The 24,158-nt window shown below is 41.0% G+C and overlaps 1 protein-coding gene across 1 annotated transcript in view; it reads right to left on the bottom strand.

The window, feature by feature from the left end:
* The window catches only part of PLXNA2 (plexin A2), a 313,540-nt gene that overhangs the window by 74,586 nt on the left and 214,796 nt on the right, over positions 1-24,158 (bottom strand). Inside the window, exons 7-12 of the mRNA XM_074309060.1 lie at positions 22,655-22,808; positions 21,434-21,530; positions 16,577-16,691; positions 6,893-7,093; positions 3,545-3,641; positions 1-106 (exon numbers count right to left, since the gene is read on the bottom strand). The exon at positions 1-106 is cut by the window's left edge and continues 79 nt beyond it. Of these exons, the coding sequence (XP_074165161.1) occupies positions 1-106; positions 3,545-3,641; positions 6,893-7,093; positions 16,577-16,691; positions 21,434-21,530; positions 22,655-22,808 (770 nt within the window). The remainder of the gene's footprint in view (positions 107-3,544; positions 3,642-6,892; positions 7,094-16,576; positions 16,692-21,433; positions 21,531-22,654; positions 22,809-24,158) is intronic.

Here is a 24,158-nt window from a genome sequence, read left to right on the forward strand (position 1 = left end):
AGGGTACATCTGCGCTCACCACTGCACCAGCCACACTCAAACTTCCGGTCAGCCTTGAGGCAGAGGCCACAGCTCTCTCGTTGGGCTGCACATTTGTAGAGGTGGACTGTGGAAAGAAGTGGACACTGCACTGATGGATGGAAACTAGGAGACCCTTTCCCCTAGTCTTTGTCTTCTCCTGAGTTCATGATTCTGTGCTACAAATGGTTCCCATTTGTGGATGTGAGACTACAGCATACTACTGGATTTGGAATCAATCAAGACTTGTGTTAAAATGTTTGTTGAACTGAAAATTCTGTCCCTGACACTTTATAGTTGTATTAACATGAAGAGGTCACTTAGTTTCTCTCATCCTCAGTTTTGTCTGTACAAAGGGCGTAATAGACTGACTTTATCCAGAAAGACTTTTTCATAGAAAAGGAAAAGTGAGACCCAGAGAGCTTTACTGATGTCCAGAACCTCCACAGGATGCCAGAGTGAGGGATCAAAATCTGAACTTTGAAATCTCAAATCAACAACACTCTCTATATTCTGGAACACAGATACAGGGATGCAACTTGCTATGCAGGAATTGCAAGGGACTGAGTGGACCCTGAAAGACCAATAATAGCTGACAGTATGAGACCCAGAACAACTTTTTTTTCACGTTTCTGAGTGACTTGGGGAGCATCACCCTACTTAGTAAAATCTGGCTATTTAAAACTTTAGTAGAATGTATTTTAAAATTTATAAATCTCTAGACGTGTGTGTCACAATAGCTAGAAAGCGGTCAACTGCCTTTCAACATTTCATCATTCATTCATTCAACTTTCAGAGTAGGTTTTAAGTGAGGCAGTGGGGATAGCTGTAGGCAGGTTGTATTCTCACCCCCACATTTAGGGTTCTGTAATGTTTCTCTGTTGGGGTTTGATAACAATACCCCTAAGGAAAGAGTCATGTTTTCTAATCTTCCCATCGATTTCATTTGTGACTCCTATGTGCTTTCTGTAGCTCATCTCTCAGTCTCAGCTCTGAAGAAACCACTTAAAGGTTTGGTTTTATCCCTTGACTTTATTCCAAAAGTTTCTTTAACAGAGAGAATGGTATCCTCTAGTGATGGGGGCAGAAAGGTACTAGTTTTCTGCCTTCAATTCTGGAAGATACATGATGATTAAAGTGCTAGACCTAAAATCAATGCAATTAACTTTATGACCTATCTACTTTATCTATTTATATAATATCTATTAAACATCAATGTGTCAGACATTGTGCCAAGTGCAGGAGATACAAATAAGAAGAATATATATAGTCCCTGCTTCAAGGAGCTTATAATTTAAAGAGGGGAAGACAAGACACAAAAAGAAAAGGAAAATCAGAATGTCCTGGCTATAGATGCTGCTTCTGACAATAGCTATGCGATCATGACAACTTAATATCTCTGACCTCAGTTTCCTCATTTAATGATAAGACTTTGGTACTTTTTTCCCAGGACTGTTTCATGGTTTAGATGAGATAGTGTATGGTAAGTGCTTTGCAAACTTGAAAATGCTATATAAATGTCAATTATTATTATCTTCCAGCCTGAGCTGTGGGGATGTGACAGCTTGGATGGAGTGGTATTTCTTTAAGCTCCAGGTGCAAAATCAAGCTCTGGGAGTCAAGCCCAGAACATCTAGCAGGGGAAATCTATCCTGTCTCTCAGCAGTGGGGAAATTTGGCCTGGAAACTGGGAACAGTAGGAAAGCTTTCTAGTTCAGTTACGATCTCTTGATTATAAAGAATTTAAAGGAATGGGAAGGGAAAGACATTGAACTTTTGAGCTGTTGGAATACTGTCGATAATCTGCCTGATCTGCACATGTTTCCTTAGAAGGTAAAGATGTAATTAGTGATTGCATTGATAATATTTTTGTGGGTGGAAACACTTGGGCTCAGTCAGGTGTAGATGGCTATTCTCAACAAGATGGGAGTTTGATACATAGTTAAACCTCCAGGCTATAGAAGTTGGAATGAAGTAAAAAAAAATATATGGGGTGCTGGGAAGAACTTTTTACCAGGTAGGGAGAGGGAGGAACCTGGGATGATGACTCCAACTCCTCATTTGACTTAATAGAGGAAGTCATGGGGTTAAAGAGGGTCAGATCTAAATCCCTGGTGTGTGTGTGTGTGTGTGTGTGTGTGTGTGTGTGTGTGTGTGTGTGTGTGTGCTGAGATAATAACTTTGGGAAAGCACGAATTACCGCTGGTCCTGCTGAACATGTGCATTTTTTTCCCCTTATATTAAAATGAAATTTTTTGACTCACTTTGTACATTGTATTCCTTATTCATTTGTCTGTGTATATTTTATTTTCTCTGAGAGAATATAAGCTCCTTGAGGATAAGCATTGCTTTAATTTTTTTACTTTGTATTCTTAGCAGTCAGTGTACCAATAAATAAGCACGTTATAAACGTTTATTGGATACATTGTAATTTGGCTATATTCTCATAATGCTAGTTACATTTATAAAGAAAATTCTCCCTAAGCTATTTCAGTTGGAAGAGACAGTTTAGAGTCTGGAAAGACAAAGTAGATATTGAAGGGAGGGCATCTGATTTACTGGTATGGAGTCTAGATTCTGGGAAGCAGCAGCAGTCTAATAAAAAGATTCTATTGAGAATTAGCTTTTGTTAGTAAATAGGACACCAGACAGAGTGTCAAAAAGATTGGGGTTCAAATTCTGCCTCAAACATTTGTAAATCATTTAACTTGGAAGCTCCAGCTGTGCCTCAGTTTCCTGCAAATCTATAAAAGGAAAAAGTAGAATTCAAGGGCTGTGGCCCATTTTTAGGCCTGTGATTCCATTGCAGTTATGTATTTATCAGGATCCCTTATAGATCTAGGAAACTTGACTTAGTTCCAAAATCCAAGATCAGATGTTTATGTCATAGATGGGGTCAAGGTGTTTGCTGACCTCCTGTGTCCTCATAGGTCCTATTGCAACTTTAGTCTTTCCCTTAGTTCTTGCTGATGGTTTGGATTGGGACTCAAGGACAAGGCTGGTGCTATTTGATAAATAATGAGCTCTGCACTGGAAAAGTTGGGATAACCTGGTTGCCAAATCCCCACAGGGAATTTTCTCCCACCCCCATTCCATTTTCTCTTCTTAGACTTTCCTTCCCACAGTACCTCAGGAGACTATCTTTGAAAGAACTCTTTGTGTAATGACCCCGGCCAAGTGGACAAGAGAACCAGTTTGATGGAAAACAATGTCTCAATTTCCAGGGAAGCTGGCAGGGCTCTCCTGCCTGCTGTTCTAATAGATCTGATTCCATAGAATATTTCAAAGGCTCCATGAGTCAAAGAACAGCAAGGAAGAACCGGTAGTCCACTCAGGAAAGGCTCCATTTCTAATAAAACATGGCTCCCCACATGTAACTCCTTTGATGGCCCCAAATTTTGCTTATAGATCCACAGAGGGGATGCATTCTTTTGGGCACAGTGGCTGTCTGGATCTTGTCCCTCTTGCTTTGCCCTTCCCTAGGATTGTTAAAACATCAAAATGCAAGCAGAAAATGGTCACTTACCTTTCAAGTCTTCAGGGTTGTCAATGATGAAGTTGCCATTCCACACTACGGCAAAGTCCACGGCCAGATTGCTGATGTCCATCCCATCATACTGGTACTGAAGGGAAAGAGAAATGGGTATGGCTTACCAGGATGTGGTCACCTGCTCTCAAACTAGAGTCAGTTAGAAGTCCCGGTCCATCTGGGGAATAAAGTAAGCTCTATGCCAATAGTGCTAGCATCTTGGGGAAATAGATACTACAACAAGGAAGGTATGGAGCTCACGGGAAAGAAACCTGTGCATTTGAGTCAGCATAAGTAAGAATGAGAAATACTCAGGAGAGCTCTAGCCCTGTCCCATTCATCACCATATCTCTATTATGCTTCTGTCACTAAGCCATCCTCCTAAGAAATCCCCCAAAATCCTTCAGTAGCATTTGCTAAAAATCCAAACTCCTTAGTTTGGCATTCAAGGCTCATCCCAATATGACCCTACCTAATCTTCCCAATTTTATTTCCTTAAATGAACTCTAGTTGGACTGATATACTCACTGTCCTTTGAACATGTCTTATATGACCCTGCCTCCTTTACTTTGTTCATGTTATCCTTAGCTTTGGGATGTCTTTCTTTCCTCTACCTATTGGACCATTCAACTGTTTCTCTCTCCCACTTTCACATATTTAGGCCTACTCATTCAAATTCTAGCTAGAGTTCCATATTCCAGACTATCCATCCTAAGAGATCTCTCTCTCTTCCCTGCACTCTTGTAGCCACTTATTATCCAGAGTCCTCATGTTGCCATTGGCCTTATGCTTTCCTGTGTTGTTTGGTTGTTTGGTATCTTTTCAAGTGTATCTATTTCTCTTCCCGTAGACTATAAAATAGGCCTCATGCAGAGTAGGAGATCAATAGATGATTATTGGCTATGGGCTCCTGGGAATCCTTTACATTTTCTCCATTATCTTTAGGGCAAGAAACCTGCACCTGAAACATGCATTTGTTAACTCAAGTGGATATGGGGACCTCTCTTATCCACATCAATAATATTCTGAAATCTTCCCAAAGTAAATTCTGGCTAGAGAAAATGCAAACTAAAGATTTGTGATATTTATGGCAGGGATAGGGTGGGAAGTCTATTCTCTGTGAATCTATAGTATCCATAATAAGTATAGTATCTATAGGACTTTTGTTCTTCGGCCATTTTGACTCGATGATCCCATTTGAGGTTTTCTTGGATGAGATACTGCTGTGTCATGGCTTATATCAATCACTTAATCAATCTATAAGTATTTATTAAGCATCTACTGCATACCAGGCATTATTCTAGGCATGGGAGAAACAAGTACCAAAAAAAAAAAATCCCTAATGATAATAGCTAGAATATTTATAGTACTTTAAGGTTTCAAAAGCATTTTACACAGGTTACCTCATTTGATCCTTGAAAAAAATCTAGCAAGGTAGATGCTATCATTCTCCCCATTACAGATAAGGAAACTGAGGTTGCTAGAATTGATCTGACTTAAATAGGGCCACACAACTGGTCTGAGGCAGGATTTAAATTCAAGATTTCCTGGTTTTCAGCTCTGTTTTATCTATTAGGCCATCCAGCCACCTCCCTATTTGCAGGGGGAGCCTGGGGAACAATTAAATAAAGAAATGTATACACACACATATAAAAAGGACATATATAAATATATACTACATTAACATAAAGTGTATAAGTACCCATATATAAAAAGTAGTTGTTTGTGAAGGAGGCTGCCGGCAGTTGGAAGGAGGCATAGACTTGTGTATACATCCTCATCTGGGAACCTTCCCACGTTGCCCAATTACTAGGGCTCTCTTCCTCTCAAACGATCCTTTCCATATTTATCCATATGCATATTGTATCCTCCTCTCCCAAGTAAATGTAATCCTCAAGGAAAGGATATTCTGTCCTTAATGCCTGGCACAAAACCGTGCATGTAGTGGGTGCTTAATAAATTGATCAGCTGACTGACCACACCCCACAGCTGTCCTTTCCTCCTCTTTCTTGTGCCCATTGGACCCTGACCAATAGTCCATTCAGAATAAATACCCACTAATTTCCTAAGCACAAGAACTGTCCAATCCCCAAGTATTGAGATGTGGTCCACAGACTAATCATTCCCTACTGCCTATATAATGAGGACCTTATAATTCTCCCTCCACTTAAGGAATAGCTTTATGCTTTGGCCCGGATTTCAAAATAGAAGTCCGCATCTGGTTGGGTGGATTGGTGCAGTGGAAAGGGAACTGGCTTTGGAGGCAGAGGAAGTGGTTTTGAATCTTGCTTTGTCCCTTACCTGTGTGATCACTGACAAATCACCTAAGGTCTTTAGCCCTCAGTTTCTTCATCTGTAAATGCCTTTAAAATTTTTTAAATTTCTGATTCCATAATCCCTCTGCTGGGCTCATGATGACAAGCTCCAGGAATCTCATATGCTAAAGGTTGCCCTGGGCTCCAGGCACCTATCTATTGAGTGCATGTCACTGCCTGGGATCCTGCCCAATGAAGCCCCCCACCCCCTCTTCTCCCTTTGTTGTGCATGCTCCTTTCTCATCCCTCCTTTCCCTTGTGCCTGGCGGCTTTCCACCGATTACAAATTCTATCAAGCACTGGTGACCTGGGAATCTGACAGCTCCCAGATAAGAGGCCTGAGATTCTCTTTATCTCTCCCAGGCGAATTAGCTTCCCTCAACACCTCTGTCACTTCACCCCCACAACACACACATCTCCGAGCTGACCCCCCACTGGCAGAGACAGGGAGTTGGCAGATAAAAAGATCTTCTCGGGGCTAGTATTATAATTAAACACCTCCCAGCTCTCTGTCTGGCATTCAGGATTAGTTTAACCCTTGTTGCTCAGGAAATGCATTATTTCTTCCTCCCCCCTCCCTCACTTCCTCTAGCTTTCCCCTCCTCTTCTTCCCACTTTCCCATCTCCAGGTTTGATGGAAACTGAGATCTATGCTGGCTTTAGTTCTTTCGTCCTAGGGTGAAGAAGGTATTAATGCCGAGATTATGTGGGAGGAAATGAGTGATGCTTCAGGAAAGGCAACCCATCTCACCTTCTCAAGCCTCATATGACCCAGCCTTAACACTGAATCTCCATTTGTCCTACTGACATAGTTTAAACAATGCCATGTCATAGGTCTGTGAGTACTCAATGTGCCTTCTCTTCTGTTCCTCGGATTATTGGGTGAGCAAATGGAAAAGACACAAGATCTCTCGGGTTTGGGAGACAAATGGCCCCTGGGAGTGGGGGATGCAGGTCCTGATTCGGGTATTGCTGTGGGGATTGGAAGCCTCACTTCTGGCTGTAGTCCGCTCTCGGGGGCCCTCCTTACCGAGCTGTTCTGGCACTGGATACTGGAGCTGTTGAAGCGAAGGGCAGGGACCCGGTAGATGATTCCTTGGATATTAAGGACACACTCATAGCCTCGCTGGCCAGACTGTGGTTGAGGCAGATTTCGAGCCTGCAGAGTGATTGGCTTTACTTCCCCCACTGGGATCAGGATCTCCTCCGTGGGCACGAGCTGGGGACAGTCCTGGAGGGAGAAAATAGTGTTAGTCTCTTCCATTCGTATCATCCTATGTGGCTGGGGATCCCAGGCTCATCTCAGCTCTCAAATTAGTACAAGGACCACTTGTACATCAATGCTTCATGTGTTTAAATGACCCCCTTTTAGATGATTTAGATTTTAGATGATTACTGTATTTTGCTGTCTTTGCTTTCTTTCAGTAGGTCATTCAAGCTGGACTGCCACAGTGGAAAGAATTCTGGATCCAAATTGTAATCCTGGCTCTTGTCACTTGCTACATGTGAAATCTATGGCAGGTCATTTAGCATTTATTTGGGGTGGGTGTGTAGGGGATGGGACATAGCATGAAGCGGGAATAGGGCAGAAAGAGAATCAACTCTAAAACAGAAAAGAATGGAAGCTGACTTAGCCCTAAGAGCCAGGTGGGAGCAGGATGGTGAAAGTAGCAGATTGGTGACAGCTAAAATCAGGTCTTGATGCTGGAAAGAGGGGAGTGGAAATAGTTAACCCGGAAATCTATGCTGATCTATGCTGAACATATAAGAGTATCTTAAGATAAGATACACATGTTGAGGAACTTATATGCTAATAGAGAAAAAGATTGGAACTGTGATTTCATTGGAATAGGGCAATGGTCCTTTACACTCTTGAAAATTATGGAGCATCCCCAAAGAGTTTTTGTTTATGTGGGTTATAGCTATTGATACCTGCCATGTTAGAAATTAAGATGGAAATAGTTTTGACATTAGGGATTTCCTGGAAGTTTCTCTGATCCAAGGACCATATTTTGAAAATGGCTGGCATAGAGAATTCCCGGATGAGGATATTCCCTCTCCCAGTATAGATCAGTCCCAAAGAATTGCCCAGAGGGGTGGTGTCAACTTCAAAAAGAAATGGGGGCCTTTGAGTCATATAGAAGGATTCCTGTGGGCTACCTACCATATTAACTTAGAAAAGCACATGTTAATATTATCTAGGTATCATATTTTTATTTATTTTGTTAAATATTTTCCAATTACATTTTAATCTGGTTCTGGTCAAATTTGGCAGTGTTGTGAATGTCATACAGGTTGTGAACCAATTAATTGACACCTCTGGTCTTGGATCCTGAGAAATAAGTGACTTGGTCAGAGTCACACAGCTAATGTATAGTCCTGTTCATCAAATGAGATCGTATTTACAAATAGCTTAGCACAATTCCTGCCACATAATAAGGCTTAATAAATACATAATTCCTCTTCAATCCATGTTGAGGCGAGGATTAGGAGTAGTCATTAAGAGACAGATGTGCCTTTTCAGCCCCCAGAATGTTGAGATGTGGGCCAGTACTGAGGAGGTTAGAAGAGGAATTAGCCGCCTTTTTGCCAAAGCTATTTTATTTCAGGTTGACCTAGGAGAAAGTTGTGGCTTTAATGTGACATGTGACTTAGCAACATTGAGTTCAAGTCCTATCTTATACATATACTTGACTATTAACCTTAGGCAAGCCTCTCAGTGATCTGTATTGTACAATTGGTGCTGATCTGAACTGGTGGAGGGAGTTTCCTTACTGGGAATTTCCTGGTGACTAATAGGCACTGCAGACTGAAAAAAATTTACATGTGAGGAGTTAGAAGGAAAAATAAATTCTCTGTCTCGACTCCCAGAGGCTTTGATATTGTCATCACAGTCCCATAGTGTGTGTGTGTGTGTGTGTGTGTGTGTGTGTTAGGGGTGATGACAATTCACAATTTAGGAAACAAACTGAAGGCATGGATCTTATCTCCTGAGACACACGACCTTCAAGTCCCTCTGCCGCTTCCCTGCCAATCTGAGGCTCTCTCTTCGTTTTCCCTTTGCCCCATTTCTGCCAGCTGACCCCCTCACATCCCTTCTGCCAAAGGCATCATGTTATCAGTAGCTTCAGCTTTCCAGCTCCGACTGAGCCCAGCTTTCCAGGAGGTGGATCGAGCCCTCCCAGCAATGCTCTAAACACTTGCTCAGGCTTTTTATCTCGTTTAATTACCAGGCCCTGCGTGAATGCCATGTTGCTTTGGAAAACAAAAAAAAAGAAAGAAAGAAAGAAAGAAAAATAGAATAAAATGCTATTTGGGGGAGGAGGGGCCAAGAGGAAAGACAGGAGAAACATTTATTTATGCTTGTTGGACTGCTCTACCTTTTTTTTTTTTTTTTTCTGAGTCATCCACAGGTATAAGGAAAAACAATACCAGGCAGAAGATCCAAATTTGAATCCTACTGCTGCCATTTTTAAAACTAATTCAGTAGCTGTGGGAAAGTCCACTCGCTTCACTGATCTTGTCTGCCTCAGTTTTCTCATCTGTAAACTGAGCTGGAGAAGGAAATGGTAAAACATTCCAGTATCTTTGCAAAGAAAACCCCAAATGGGGTCATGAAGAGTTGGACATGACTCAACAATGATGATTGCAACAACAAATTACTAGTCTTTTCGGTAACTGAAACACAATACAATTGATTTACATTCATAGAGGAAGTTTTCTTTTTTACTTTTCTTAAAGACAACAAAAACCAAACACTCCAAAAGTTTAAAGCTCTAAAATTTCGAGGCTATAAACAGATGGCTTTTCTGACTAGAAGGGTCCTCCACCACAATCCCTCTGCTGAGGGGCAAGGAGTGGCTTCCTTAGTTTCAGAACAATTCAGCTACATGAGATAACATGGTGGAGGGGAAAGAACTTTGGCTTGAGGTCAGCAGTCATAGGTTCAATTCATAGCTTATTTAATATAGCATAGTTAATAGTCATTAACAGGTCAGTTATTCTTCCTGCTGGGTCTCCTCATCTGTAAAATGGTTGGCTGAGGAAGTCTAAAGCATATGGTTTTGAAGATTCCTTGGCTGTCCCCCCATTCCTGGAATTCTCTCCCTCTGCTAAAAGTAGACTTAATGCACCTCCCTGTGAAAAATGATTAAGATTTTAGCAACAACAATAATAAAAATAACTAATAGTTTATATGGTGTTGACTATGGGAAAGCACTGTGCTTAGCACTTTACAATTATTATCACATTTGACCCTTACAATGACTTTGGGAGTTAGATACGATTATTATCCCTTACTTGCCCCCTGTAGCCATTGGGTAATATAAGTCCTCACTGTGTAGTAGAAAGAACATTTGAATTTAGAACAGAATAATGAGTCAGAATCCTTCCATTTACTGCTTTTGTGACGTCTTTGGGAATCAGTTTCTTCATCTGTAAACTGAAAGGGGTAGAGAAATGACTTCTAAGATCCTCCTTGTAGTTTATATGTAGAAGCAAGGAGCACAACTTGGCTGTGTCTCTCCTGAAATATTGCTGCTTTTCCCACTTCTGTTCATGATCAAGCACATACCTACTATGCACTCCTCCACATTAATAACAAGAAAGAAAATAATTATATTGGGTGATGCAGAATGCCTTCTGCCATGAGGGATCTTAACAGTCTACCACTTGAGGTCTTCTTAAATCTCCCTCATTTCTCTTTTAGATAGATTCTCACCTAATTGGACTCTCCTCCCTAATTCCTGCTCTCTATTTCTAATCCTGGCAAGCCTAATGTTAAGGATGTCCCAGAGGACTCTAGGGAAAATGATGGGATGGGAGACCAACATCTGAGGTTTCTCTCTTTTCCTTTTAAGCAGACTCTCACCTAACTAGGCCCAGGCCCTGGCTTCTCCCTAATTCCTGCTCTCTATTCCTAATCATGGCAAGCCTAATGTTAAGGATGTCCCAGAGGACTCTAGGGAAAATGATGGCTTCAAAGAGGGATGTCCAGGAGCCCAGGGAGCAGTGGGTCTCATGGCTCAGCTCCGTTCAGCTCCGCTTCAGCAGCTCCCAGAACTGGGGACACTTCAGCGTGTGGAATCGACTTCTATGTGGAAATGGCATTATCTTCACCCACTGGACTTCAAAGGGGGAGCGGAGCCGGCATCCTGGGAAGCTAATCGGATTTATTTAGTTCTATCTCTCCCCTGGGACAGGGCGTAAAGAAGATATTTATGTATCTACATCACGCTAGGCCTGGTTTAGCCATGGAGGGAGATGAGCTTTTAAAGTTAAAAGCTATTTGCACACCCACAACCCTGAAGTGTTAATGCTGTGTCATAGGCTGGACCCAGCTTGAGCAAGGAGAGGCTTCCTTCCAGGGTCCCACAAGCAAGGCTGCTGAGTATGCATCCGGGAGAGGGATTGTCCTATGCACAGTTTTAAAGAAAGCCCAGATTCTTTTAACGAGGTTGATAGATTTACTTTATAATACTATTTTATTTTTACATTTATATATTTATATATAATAATAATAACATATTATTATTATTATTATTATTATTATTATTTATTATTATTATTATTAGTGGGGGAGAGAAGAATGAATAGTAGTGCTTTAATGTTTGTGCAGAGTAGTGAGGTGATACTATGGATAGAGTACCAGGTCTAGAGTCAGGAGAACTCATCTTCCTGAGTTCAAATCTGCTTCAAAAACTTCTTAGTTCTGGGCAAATCACTTAATTGTGTTTACCTCAATTTCCTCATCTGTAAACTGAGCTGGAGAAGAAAAAGGCAAACCGCTGGAGTATCTCTGCCAAGAAAACCCCAATGAAGAGTAGGATATGACTGAGCAATATTTCAGTCAAGGATTGCAAAGCTCTTCACATATGTTATGTCAATTAGCACTATTTTACAATGAGGAAACTGAGAGCTGAAAAGGATTTGGGAAGTTTTGAGTCCAACATTTTCATTTTATAGACCGAGGGACCTAAGGCACAGAGAGTTTAATGGAAACAGACGGGACCTCCCTCATGCATTTTAAAAGAAAACTCTCCCCCTCACCCTCAGTTAAATCCAGAGCTGGAAGCCCAAATTGACTCCCCCTCTCCTGATCAAGGGAATCCTGAGAAAGCCCTAGAGACAGATTGGGATACTTCAAGCCTCCCTTTATCACTCCCCTGATCTCCCCTCCCTTGTCCTATTCTGTCTTCTTAGTCATCTGTTTTTAGGGGGAACCTTCTTTATAACTTTTTCTCCTAGAGAGTGACTTGCCTGGGGTCCCATAATTATTTGCCAAAAGCAGGACCCTGAACCCTACTCTTCCCATGTCTAAGGCCAGCCCTTATATCTTCGTCAATACTGTATCTTTCATTTTGCATGCATTGAGTAGCTAATAAATGTGAGTTGAATTAAACTAGGTTGTATTGGGTCAAACTGGAAAGTATTAATGAAATTTGGTGTAATGTGTAATGAAATTGTGTGACACGCAAGACATCCCCCCACACATCACCCTCACACAGTGGAATTGAAGTTTCATAGATTTAAGAAAGGAATTTTCCCAAACCCAACCACAAGACCCATGGAGGTCCCATTGAAACAGGGGATAACCCCCCATCTCCTCTTAGGGCATATTTTCCCTTGCTGTAACCCATCCTTTCTGGGGGGCTGTTCCTAAACAGAAGGGCTCTGGCAGAGAGCAGCAGGCTCCAGGACCTGGACTTTATAGAGATAGGAAGTGTGATGAGCTGTTGCCCAGAGTTAAAGCAGTGTTTTTTAGGAAGTGGCTCCTAACAACCTTCCTGACAACCTATAGCAACGTTAGGAGCTGAGGTTTTTGTTTTTCTCATTCCCTTAAGAGAGGAAATCTCTGGAGAAGGGCCTGGTCAATAAATATTAGCTGGAATAAAACCAGCTGAACATCTTCCTTTCCCTCTTCATAGATTTAGGGGAAATGAGGGAAAGGCAGAAACTGAGTGGATGGCACTCAAGCTTGTTCAACTATGGGTCTTGTAACTGAATGTGGAGGTTACAAAATTATGATTTATTATCAGTAATTGTTTGACTTGTGTACCTATTTTACAAACCTATATATCCAGGGTCATGTAAAATTTATTTGGTGAAAAGGGGTCGTGAATGGGAAAAGTTTAGGAAGCCCTCCTACTCAAGCATAGAGAGATGCTCTGTACAAGAAGGGAGGAAAGGGGAGCAGGGTAAGTCTGGGGGCCGGAAGCACCCTAATCTGTCCCCAGAGATTTCTCAGGATTCTCTTGATCCTGGAGAGGGGGAGTCACCAAGCTTCTTGGGGTTCCAGCTCTGAGGCCTGTCTCAGAGTGAGAGGGAGAGACTTCATGTAAACTGCATGAGGGAGGTCGGGCCTGTTTCCAATTAGCTTCTTTGTGCCTGAGCCCTGCCGGTCTCCACACCCGGGCTGTGAGTTTATTTGTCTGGCTTTGTGTTACACTCATCCCAGCATCCCTCCAGCTGCAGGTCATTTTCAAGTTTGGCCTCAGGTTTCAACTTTTACTGAGTGGGGGAGCTCCCCAGGAGAAAGAGAAACAGCTGCCCTTTCTTGTCTAGATCAGCATTTCACGGGCCTCTCCATCTCTCCTGGGCCCATCTTTCAAAAGAAACTTAAGACTTTTGTGCTGGTCTCTGGGAGTCAGGGCCCAACCTCCAGTCCACGGACTGAGCTCACCTGCCTTCCCATTCACCTGGCTCTAAGCTGCCTTCCTTACCGAGCTCCCCACCTCAGCCACGGTTCTCTCTCAGACATCTTTTTGTGGATTCCAGGAATCTGGGCCTTCAGTCTCCATTTTTCTCCCTCTCTGGCAGCTGGAGCTAATGGGTCTTTCTGGTTTACTATTTCACTGGGAAACCTCCCTCCCTACTGAAAGGGCAGAAGGCCAGCTCCTGCCTGGAAGCTGATCCATAGAACCACAGGCCTGGAAGGAATACTCAATAACTGTCCAGGGAGAAGTGGGGACATGGAGAAAGAATGTTAGAATTGGGTCAGAAGAGATGGATTCAAGTCTTAGCTCTACCCCTTCTGAATTGTTTTTCCTTGGAAAGTCCATTTATTCTCTGTGCCTTGATTTCCTCATCTGTAAATATGACAAGGTACCATATGAGATCTCTAAACTTTGCCCTAATGCTAACATTTTGTGATTCAACCTGCTTGACTGTGAACCTCTAAGCTGCTTTGGGGCCTCAGTTTTCTCATCTGTAAAGTGGGGGAATTAGACAGGATGGCTTTTGAGATTTCTTCCAGCTCTCTGAGGTAGATAATAGAATTACTTGTCTCCTTCTGGAACCACATTTGAAATACCCCCTGCCCCTCTCTGTCTGATACTTTTTGTCTTTATATCCCCAGGATTTAATATAGTGTCCACCCCACAATAGCTGCTTAACGAATGTTTATTGACTAACTTACTGATCTCAAACTATAATTTCTTTTTTAAAAAAAATTTTATTAAAGCTTTTTATTTACAAAACATATACATGGGTGATTTTTCAACACTTGCAAAACCTTCTGTTCCAAGTTATCCTCTCCCCTTTCCACCTCTCCCCTAGATGGTGGGTAGTCCAATACATGTTAAATATATTAAAATATATTCAAACTATAATTTCTTTATAAGATCTAGAGCTGGAAGGGATGAATCCTGTCAATTAATAGATGTGGAAACAGCCCATAGAGAAGTGACTTATCTAAAGTGGATAAGCAGCAGAGTCATAATTCAGACTCAGATCTTTTGACTCACAGGATTCTCTCTGTCTCTCATTTATTTCATATTTGTTTCTTCCATTAAAATGGGAACTCCTTGAAGGCAAGAACTATTTTGTCTTTTTTTTTTTTTTTTTTTTGGTAAGCCCAATGCTTAATGTCACATTTGGCAGGGTTGTAAGTGCTTAATAAATTTGTACTGCTAATCTCTTTGTGATGACAGACCATTATCCTTTGTCTCTCCAATGTTGGCAACCCCATTTACCAGCCTATAAATGATGAATGCAAAAATGTAAGGTGCTAAGATCTGATCAAGGGCAGAAGTGAAAATCCCCAGGTATTCTGCCCCTCGGAAAGCCACCAACACTCATGATAAATGCATCACACGTCCTGCACTGCCTTCCAGCTAAGGCCTAAATGCATGCATGTCACCAGACTCCCATATCTCTCTCCCTACAACTCCCAATCCCTTGAAACCTCAACCAAGCAGCCAGCAGCAGGGGTCTAGTTCAGGTACAGTGATCTTATCCAAACGAACGGACCTCTCTCCATTCATGTCATTTTTCCTCAAAGACAGAATTAAAGGGACAAAAAGCATTTAGACATTCACACACATCGGCCTGGATAAGACATCTATGCTCTTTGAAACTCAAATCCTGCTGTTCTGGAGTGTAAAACACATTAAAAACAAAAAAGGAAACAGACCCAGCAAGTCATACTATCCTCAGGCTCTCGAAATATGCCCAGCAAGCCAACTTCAATCAATATTCATTGACCTGAAATATTTATTGGGAAGATAAGCAACTTGGCATTTCACTGTGTTGATAACAAAGGCAGGTCAGGCACCATGGATGGGATGTTTACTAGATAACAAAATAAGATTTTTAGTGAGACCTGGAGCTCTCTCCTGGCTACAATTCATTCATTCCTTCCAACAGGCTACCAACTGTGAATGAATTAGAATATTTGTTGTTCAGCTGTGTCTGACTTTTTGTGATCCCATTTGTGTTTTCCTTGGCAAAGATACTAGAGTGGTTGGCCATTTCCTTATCCAGGTCATTTTTACAAATGAAGAAACTGAGGTACACAGGATTAAGTCACGTGCCCAGGGTTACACAGCTAGAAGGTATCTGTGACTAGAGTTGAACTCAGACTTCTCAACTCCAGGCCCGTGCTCTATCCACTATACCACCTATCTGTTTATATTAGAATATGTAATAGTCCAATGTGTGAGAGTAATATCCTAATGTGTTAGAATATAATATTTCCCTGTGTTAGAATAAAAAAAAAAGATCAGTCTTTTATCAGTGGAAAGGACTTTGATATGAAAGATGGAGAAAAGAAGTGAGACAGTTTTCTATTGATCTAGCACTTGTGTTTAGCCAGTCTTAAAATGACTTTTCTCCTCAAAGAATACAATAAATGAAGGCCATTCTTTGACAATCTAGTATAAGCTTTCTGATTGGCTATCCATGAATGTCTTCTTCAAATCCTTGCCTTTGTCTTCTTGGATAGTTGGATAGCTAGTGCTCTAATGAATAGTCTCAGATGGGAACTGTAACATATATTTTTATTGCAAGGATAATTTTCTCCTCTTGGAGTTTCTTGAACCTGATTCACTTGCATGCTTCAAAGAAACCCACAAAAAATAGAACTAAGGCAGGGAGATGGCATGAAGGAGCCTACAACTTACCATGTGAGAATGGGCAAGGTCACTCAGGCTCAACAAGCATTCTATAAAGCCAGGCATGTGCTGGAGGTAGCTTAAACTGGCTTGTGAAAGCTGGTTGTTAAATCTTCAGTGTTGGCTCTTATACTCTGGCAAACTACAAATCATGGCTTGATTTGTTATTTTACTGATTGTCTAGACTTAAGAAAGTGATGGAGAAAATGCTAATAATACAAATTAAATTTTAAGTGTGAAATGCATACCACCAGCCCCTCCTTCTTCAGAGAGTTGGTTGTTAAAACATTCGCTAACACACCCGTACATAAAGCCATGTTTACCTCAGAAATATTGATACGCCCTTCTTGGAAGGAACAGGTCGTGGGGTCATGGGTGCAGAGGTTGCGGTATTTGCACCAATGGCAACGGAAGGCACTGTTGACACAGGACAGGCACCTGCATGAAGGTAGGAGAGGAAGGTGGGAGAGAAAGGAAATTGAGAATTAGATCTCTCTGATCAGTTATTCCAGTTACACTGAGAAGCTCGACTCACATCCTTTATTTCCCGTTCTCCAAGAGGATAAGGGACAACTTACAGTAATGAGAACTATTTGTTTTCCATCCAAAGCTCTTATAATAAGATCCTGTCACTAGAGAGTGAGTAAACTCAGAGGAAAGCAAGGTGATTCATTCATTTGCTGGCCTTAGTCAGGAAGTAGTTTTAATATTGCATGGCTTAGCAGATGGGAGACAGAGGAGAGAGAAAAGGACTGGGAAGTAGCTTGAAGTAGAGAAAAGAAGCTTTTACTAGTCTAGACTAATTCTTCTTCCTATTAGCTATTTAACCCAGCAGCCAGATGACAAGATATAGGGTTGGGATCAGGAAGCCCAAAATTCAAATTCTATCTCAAGTAGTTCCTCCCTGTGTGACCCTGGGCTTCTGCTTGTGTGTTACTGGCTGTGTGACTTCTGTTTGCCTCATCTCTAAAATGCAGATAATACTGGCACCTTCCTCACAAGACTGCTGTGAGAATCAAGTAAAATAACACATGCAAAGTACTCTTTAAGCTTTAACGTATCACATAAATGCTAGCTATTATTATAACCTTTCTGAGCCTGGGGTTTTTATCTGTAAAATGGAGACAACAAAATTTATCTCACAAGGTTTTTGTGAAGATCATATAAGATAGTATTTGTGAAAACACTTTAAAAGTAATAAAATATGGTATGAGTTAGAAGATATTATTCTCAAGAGTTAAAAACTTTTTAATATTAATTTTTTGGGTGATGGTTGTCCCTGAATATTACAGGTATTCAAATATGGGAAGGAAAGGGCAATGGATTAGGGAACCTTCTTATTCTTTCTCTAGAATCTAAGACCCAGCAAGTACAATTAAAGTGTGTTTCATTGTGTTTAATTTTTATCGGATTACTTGCTGTCCAGGGGAAGAGGTAGGAGGGAGGGAGGGAGGGAGAAAAAAAATTGAAACACAAGGCTTTACAAGGATGAATATTGAAAACTATTTTTGCATGTATTTTGAAAAATAAATACTATAAAAATAAAGTATGTGTCATGGAACTCTTAGAGCAATATGATTCGAATTTTGCTTCCTTGACATACAAATCCTTTGCTGCTCTTTTAGTATTCCTCAGAGATGGCACAGGGAAGAATATGAAGGGTGGGAGATTGGCCCATTGATAAAATGGAGCTGATTTCAGGGGATGGAGTAGACCAGACAACTCCTTTAATTGCTTTCCATTCTAAACTGGCTAGGAGAGAATGAGAAACAGAAGCTGTTATCTCACTTTGTCTTTGATAAGACTTTGAGAAATAGTGTAGCATACAGTGAGGACAGTTAGGTGGGATAGACCCCTGGATTTAGAGTTAGTTAGGAAGATCTGGATTTGAATGCTGCCCTAGACACTATATTTTGGGTAAACTGTTGAATCTGATCTGAAAGAGATTAATCAGTAATTCTAGCTCTGAGTCTATGATTCTATTCTAGGTCTGGAGTGGTTGTGATCAAATCTTTTAACAACTATGGCTGGATCTGTACTTTCTCATCCAAAAAAGAAGGAAAGAAAAAGAATTTGACTAAGATTCCTTCCCCCCTGAGAATATGACCCTCAACAGCAAATCCAAAGAGGCCAATTTATATTTTTTCTTTTTATTTGTAAATGAACCTGAGAAAACACAATCTTTTTTTTTCCTTTGTTGCACACTTCTTTTTTAAACTTTATTCAAAATAACATAGAGGTTATTTAATGCGTAGAAGACATTCATTCAATTTTTGTCAGGTCCATTTTTGGATTTGATTTGGCTCTGTTGACAAATGTCCTTTAGTCCCATAGGCATAGATTCATAACATATTCTCAGATCCAATAGGATCTTGCTCTTTAGGTATCAGAAAACTCTTTCATATAATGTAGAAAAGTCCTGGACAGGAGGCTCAAGGTTCTCATCCCCAGTTCTACAAGACCAATGAGTTCTTTTGTGAAGGGAGGTATAAAAACACCAGGTTTTTGTGGGGGGGGGGGCAAAAACTCTCCAAAAAACCCAAACAAAACCAAAACCAAAAATAAAAAATCCCTAAGGATTAGGAAGAATGATTTCAACTCATAATGAGGAAAAACTTCCTAATAGAATACAAAATTAGAATTTTCTTTCTTGACTTTCAAGTCCAGAGAACATAGGAATTGAGTTTCCTGTCACTGAAGATGATCAAACAGAAGTTGGATGAATACTTCTCAGGAATGTTGTAGAGCAGATTCATGGATACTGGATCTAGAATCTAACTAGCTGACTTTTCAGATCCTTCCTGATTCTGTGTGACCCTGACCTAATTGCCTAACCTCAGGATCTCAGGTTTTTTTTTTTTAAATGTGTAAAATTCAAGTACTTGAAACATGATGATTTCTCATGCTCTTTGGTTCTAAGGTGCTCAATCATGAATACTGGGATAGAAATATAACAGGATTGCAGATTTAGAGCAAGCAAGAACCTCAGAGGTAAGTAGAATAATTCTTTCATTTTCTAAGAATCTATCCAGAAAATACATAGTCATATTGGTAGTAGATGGCAGAGTTTGGATTTGAACCTAAGTTCTGCAGCTTTAAAGCAAGTGCTGTTTTTTTATCCTACAAAAAAGCATATTTTTGGTAGTAAAATGAAATTTCTACTGCCAAAGCCTGTTGATTTCTACTGCATCCCTGTACACTGTGACAGCATCCATATTGCTACAGTAACCTGAGAGCACAGGCAGTGACATCACAGCAGGTTGTCATGGAGATGAGGATGCTGTCACAAAGAATACATTCTCAAAGGAGGATGGGGTTGGTTCAGGCTCTAATACTCTGCCCCACTGGAAAGATGAATAAGATGTAGGTAAAACAGAGAAGGCCATCGGGGTGGCAAGTACATATGCTGGGCTTTGAGAAAGAGAATGAAGATTTTCAGGTTTCCAAAAGCAAGACTAGGGAAGGTGGTTCTTGGGAATCTAACCATATTTTAGATTTTGCTCTTGGTTCTCCTATTTCCTTTCTCCCCTTCCTCAGTTGAACCTAATACTGACTCTTTCCTTTTCCAGGACACACTTAACTACACATATTTTGGCTCCCATTGGTACTTAGCAGTCTCTGGTACTAGGGGGATGTAGTAGATAGAGCACTGAGCATGGAATGAAAGACTCATCTTCATCAGTTCAAATTCTGCCTCAAATACTCACTAGCTATGTTATCCTGAACAATCACTTAACCCCCTTTGCCTCAGTTTCCTCATCTGTAAAATGATCTGGAGAAGGAAATGGCAAACCACTCCAGTATCTTTATCAAGAAAACCCCAAATGGGGTCATGGAGAGTTGGAAAGGACTAAAATGACTGAACAGGTCAGTAGACTCTGTCCTCTGCCTCTCTAGCAACCTTATCTAAAAATGTAAATGCAGATTGAGCAGGAAAGGTTAAGGACTGGGGGATTTATTTAGTGATATATTTGAACCCTCTCATCTTTTCTCAGAAAGTTCTTTGTTTTTGGGTTAGTGATGTCTCTCTCCAGTACACTCCCCAGTCTGTCTTACAAGCATGACTTTTGTAGAGTCCTAGCTTCTTCTCAGGCTCTCTGTGACCTGTGCCAGGACTCAGAGTATGGATTATTTCTAGGGCTTGAGTCGCTGGGTTCAGTGTCTACCGTCCACTTTCCTTGGTGAATGCCCAGGGCCACTGGCTCCATATCCCTTCTTGTGGCCAAAGAGATGCTCACAAATGCATGTGAGCCTGTAAGAGGAGATTTAGAGCCTTTCCCAGAGAGAGAGCTCATTCAGAAAAACAGTACAAAGGCCCATCCTTCATGCCTGTCTCTCTGGCTAGACCTCTTAGTGAAGGCATATTCCCAGCTTTTCTGTACAGTTACAGAATCATACAGCTTGGGGGCACCATCAGGTTATACTAAAGCCCCATGAGAACCCTGGCTTACTCAACTAGGATGCATTTAGACTAAACTAGGGACTCTCAGGAAGGAGAGCACAGAGGACATTCCTCCCCTTTTCCTCAGCTTCTTTTATTTAAACTGGGCTGCCTCAGACCAGTTCTCCCCTCTCTCATGTCTGCTTCATGTGTGCCGATTTTCAATATAATCTTTCATAACATGGAGCTTCTTCTAACTTCAAATGCATATGGCGCCCTTTTTCCTCCCCTTCTCCCAATTTATAAAGTGTCATTTCTGTTATCAAAAGCCCCTTTCCCATCACTCTCTGTATCTATAAATGGGTAATTTTTGCAGCTTTGCCATCAAGATCCATGATTTCACCAGTCATTGCATACATTTATACATGAGTCAAGAACTTTTATGAGATACATCTTCTCAATTAAAGTGCCTTCTGATTTGGAGATCTGTGATTTGGAACTGTGATTTCTTCCTCACCTGTGTCCTCAATAGGAGTGAAATCCTGGGGACTGTGAGGAGGAGCTAATAGGAATTTTTAGAATGATTTTTCCAACTTCTTAGAAATTTGCTAATAAGCTGGATCCATAAGTTTATATTCCCTCTCAAAAGGGGAGTTGTCCTTTTCTGCTCCTGATTCCAAGGGAGGCAGTTCCATTCCATTCCATTTAATAAGCATTTATTCTGGGTAAGAACTGGGATAGAAGCTTCTGGTACTGGGGAGAGGGAGGAGATAGTGAATATGAAATAAATAATGCTTACAGTTGGTGGGCACTGCAATTGTAAAACTTGAACTCTGTGCTGACAAACATCTTCCCTGTCTCCTTGGACCTTAGCTGCAGCTCCAGGCCAAACCAGTCTGGAAGAGAAGGGAAAAAAGAATGAATAAACAGAAATTCTGATGAGAGCATGGAGGAGAAAAGGGCTCTCCAGATATGGGCTAGGAGAAAACCCTATAGATTAGATCTGTGAGTTTAAATCTGCCAGGTCCATACCAGTCAGATAACTTCTATGACTTCTGTTTTCTTGTGCCTTTTCTAATATAAAACACATACACACTCTCTCCTGATTTTCCTTGTAAATAAATATTTGCCTTATTGCTGGCACCTGCAAATGGAGCTTGGAGAAAGACCAATCAGAGTTAGAATCCTGGCTTCAGACTGACCAGGGCTCAAGTTATTTTGGGATGCCATTCATCTAGTTGGGAGATAACACAACTTGAGGGTTAGATGATATTCAAGCCCTCTCAAGAACTATGATTCTTTTCCTCATCTGTGTCCTCACAAGGGATGAAATCCTGTGGACTAACAGGAGTTTTTTGGAGTGACTTCTCAAGCTTCTTAGGTGTCAGCTAATAAGCTGGAGCCCTAAGTTTGTATCACCTCTCAGAAGGGGAATCACATTTTTCTGTTGCTGATTCTAAAGTCAATTCCATTCCATTCAATTTAATAAGCATTTATTAAGTACCTACTACGTATCAGGCATTGCTGGGGGTTCTGGGAATACAAAGACAAAAAGTAATACTTTTACTCGCTTTTAGGGAGCTTTCACTCCCTACTTAGGGGTAGAGGCAGATAAGTAACTTCAAAATATGTTTAAAAAGAAAATATAATTGGGAGGGGGAAATACTAATCATTCATATTCTGATCCAGTTGAAAGAAGGTTTAATTGGCCATATATTCTAGAATCTTTTGGTTTGGGTTGAGGTAAAAACAGCTTTTTTTTAGAGGCTATCAGAGTCCTGAAAAGCATTCAGTGCTTGATCCACAGAAAACATGGTTCTATATTATGTGATCCAAAATAACCCTAAGCACACAAATAATGTAATGATAGACCCCAGATCCTGTCTGGGCTTTCAGGAAAAGGGTATGCTCAGTTTAGGAAGAGAGTAGGGTGAGAATGTTCTGCCTAGCCCTCCTGCCTTTCTCACAAACCCCTTTTCTCCTTGGTGGGAGCTTCCTCCAGTCATAGACCTCTCCTTACCTTGATCCACAGGGATGGCAGGGACATCCTTGACCCCAGGGGAGGCACAGATAACTTGGTTCCCTGCCACCTGCCCTTCCACTTCTGTCAGGTTCCCAAAAGCGCAGGTGACACCTGCAGACAGGTCTGGGGCATCACTGACGGTCAGGCTGAGCTGAAGGAGAAAAAATCCAATCCAATTCAATCCAAAAAACATTGACTTAGAACCTTCCATTAGGTAGGCCCTACAATAGGTGTCGGATGTACAAAGACAAAAATGTAACACTTCCTGCCTTCATGGTGCTTACTTCTACTGGAAAAGAGTCTGAGAAACTGGGATAGCAATGTACTTTAATAGAATGCACATGAGAATGAGATTTAGAAGAGTTCAAATTTTACTCCTGTTACTAATTCCCTGTGTTATGTTTGGTGAATCTGGAGTTCAATTCCCTTTTCAGTAAAATGAGGTCATTGGACCAGTTCCATGAAGCAATAAAGCATTTATTAAATGCTTACTGTGTATCACATCCTGAGATACAAAGACCAAGATGCAGTTACCACTGCCTCAAGCAGTATTCTGTAAGCTTCTTTGCATTTACCAGTTTCTTTGCTTATAACTCTGCACGTGACATATCATTAGGTGATAAGGTAGACAGGCTAAGCTGTCAGTTCCCAGGAATCACTGAGGGCTTGAGTAGGGTGGAGGGACAGTGCAAAATTGAAACTGAGTCAAGAACTCAGACCTTTAATTCAGGGTGCATCTGTGAATTGGAGGTATGAGGTTTTCTATTCAGATTTAGGTGTTACAATGAATTCTCCTTCTCTAACTTATTAATCATCAGAGGCTAATGACCAAATCAATGAGTTATCCAATGTTCTTCCTTGTTCCTCTTTGGTGTCATCTTATAGCCATTTTCCAGTACAGGAGTGACTCCTTGCCCTCTACCCCACAAAGATGGGAGAGGAGTAGGGGGAATAAAAGAAATAAAAAATTTATGTGGGTTCACTCTGATTTTTAATAACTTTACTAAAAGCTGGGTGCTGGGTAAGGAGGAAATTGCAATAAATTTAATAAAAAGTTTGGGATACAATTATCCCAAACCTGGCTATTGTTTCTTAGACCATAAATCACATAATGGCAGAGTTAGAGAAGGCCTCAGACAATATCTAGTTTAAGCCCTCCATTTGAGAGATGTGGAAATTGAGGTTTAGAGAATGTCTATAAAAAGCTTTCAAGTCATATAGTCCCAGCTCCCTAGCATAGCGTCTGACATATAGTAGGTGCTTAATCAATACACATTGTGTGATATTTCCCAGTCCCCCTGTTTACTACTTTCTCCTAAATTTCTGGTCTAATTTAGTTTAGTTCCCTACTGATGATGAGCTTCCTACCTATCATTCTTTCCTTCTGTATCATCCACCTACCCTGTTCTCTAGAGGACAGACCTCTTTATAGGGATGTAGGAACTGAAATAATGGATTGTTCCTTAGCTAATTAACATTCATGGATGCTCATAAAAATTCT

The sequence above is a fragment of the Sminthopsis crassicaudata genome, chromosome 4 (assembly GCF_048593235.1).
Source record: "Sminthopsis crassicaudata isolate SCR6 chromosome 4, ASM4859323v1, whole genome shotgun sequence".
NCBI lineage: Eukaryota > Metazoa > Chordata > Mammalia > Dasyuromorphia > Dasyuridae > Sminthopsis > Sminthopsis crassicaudata.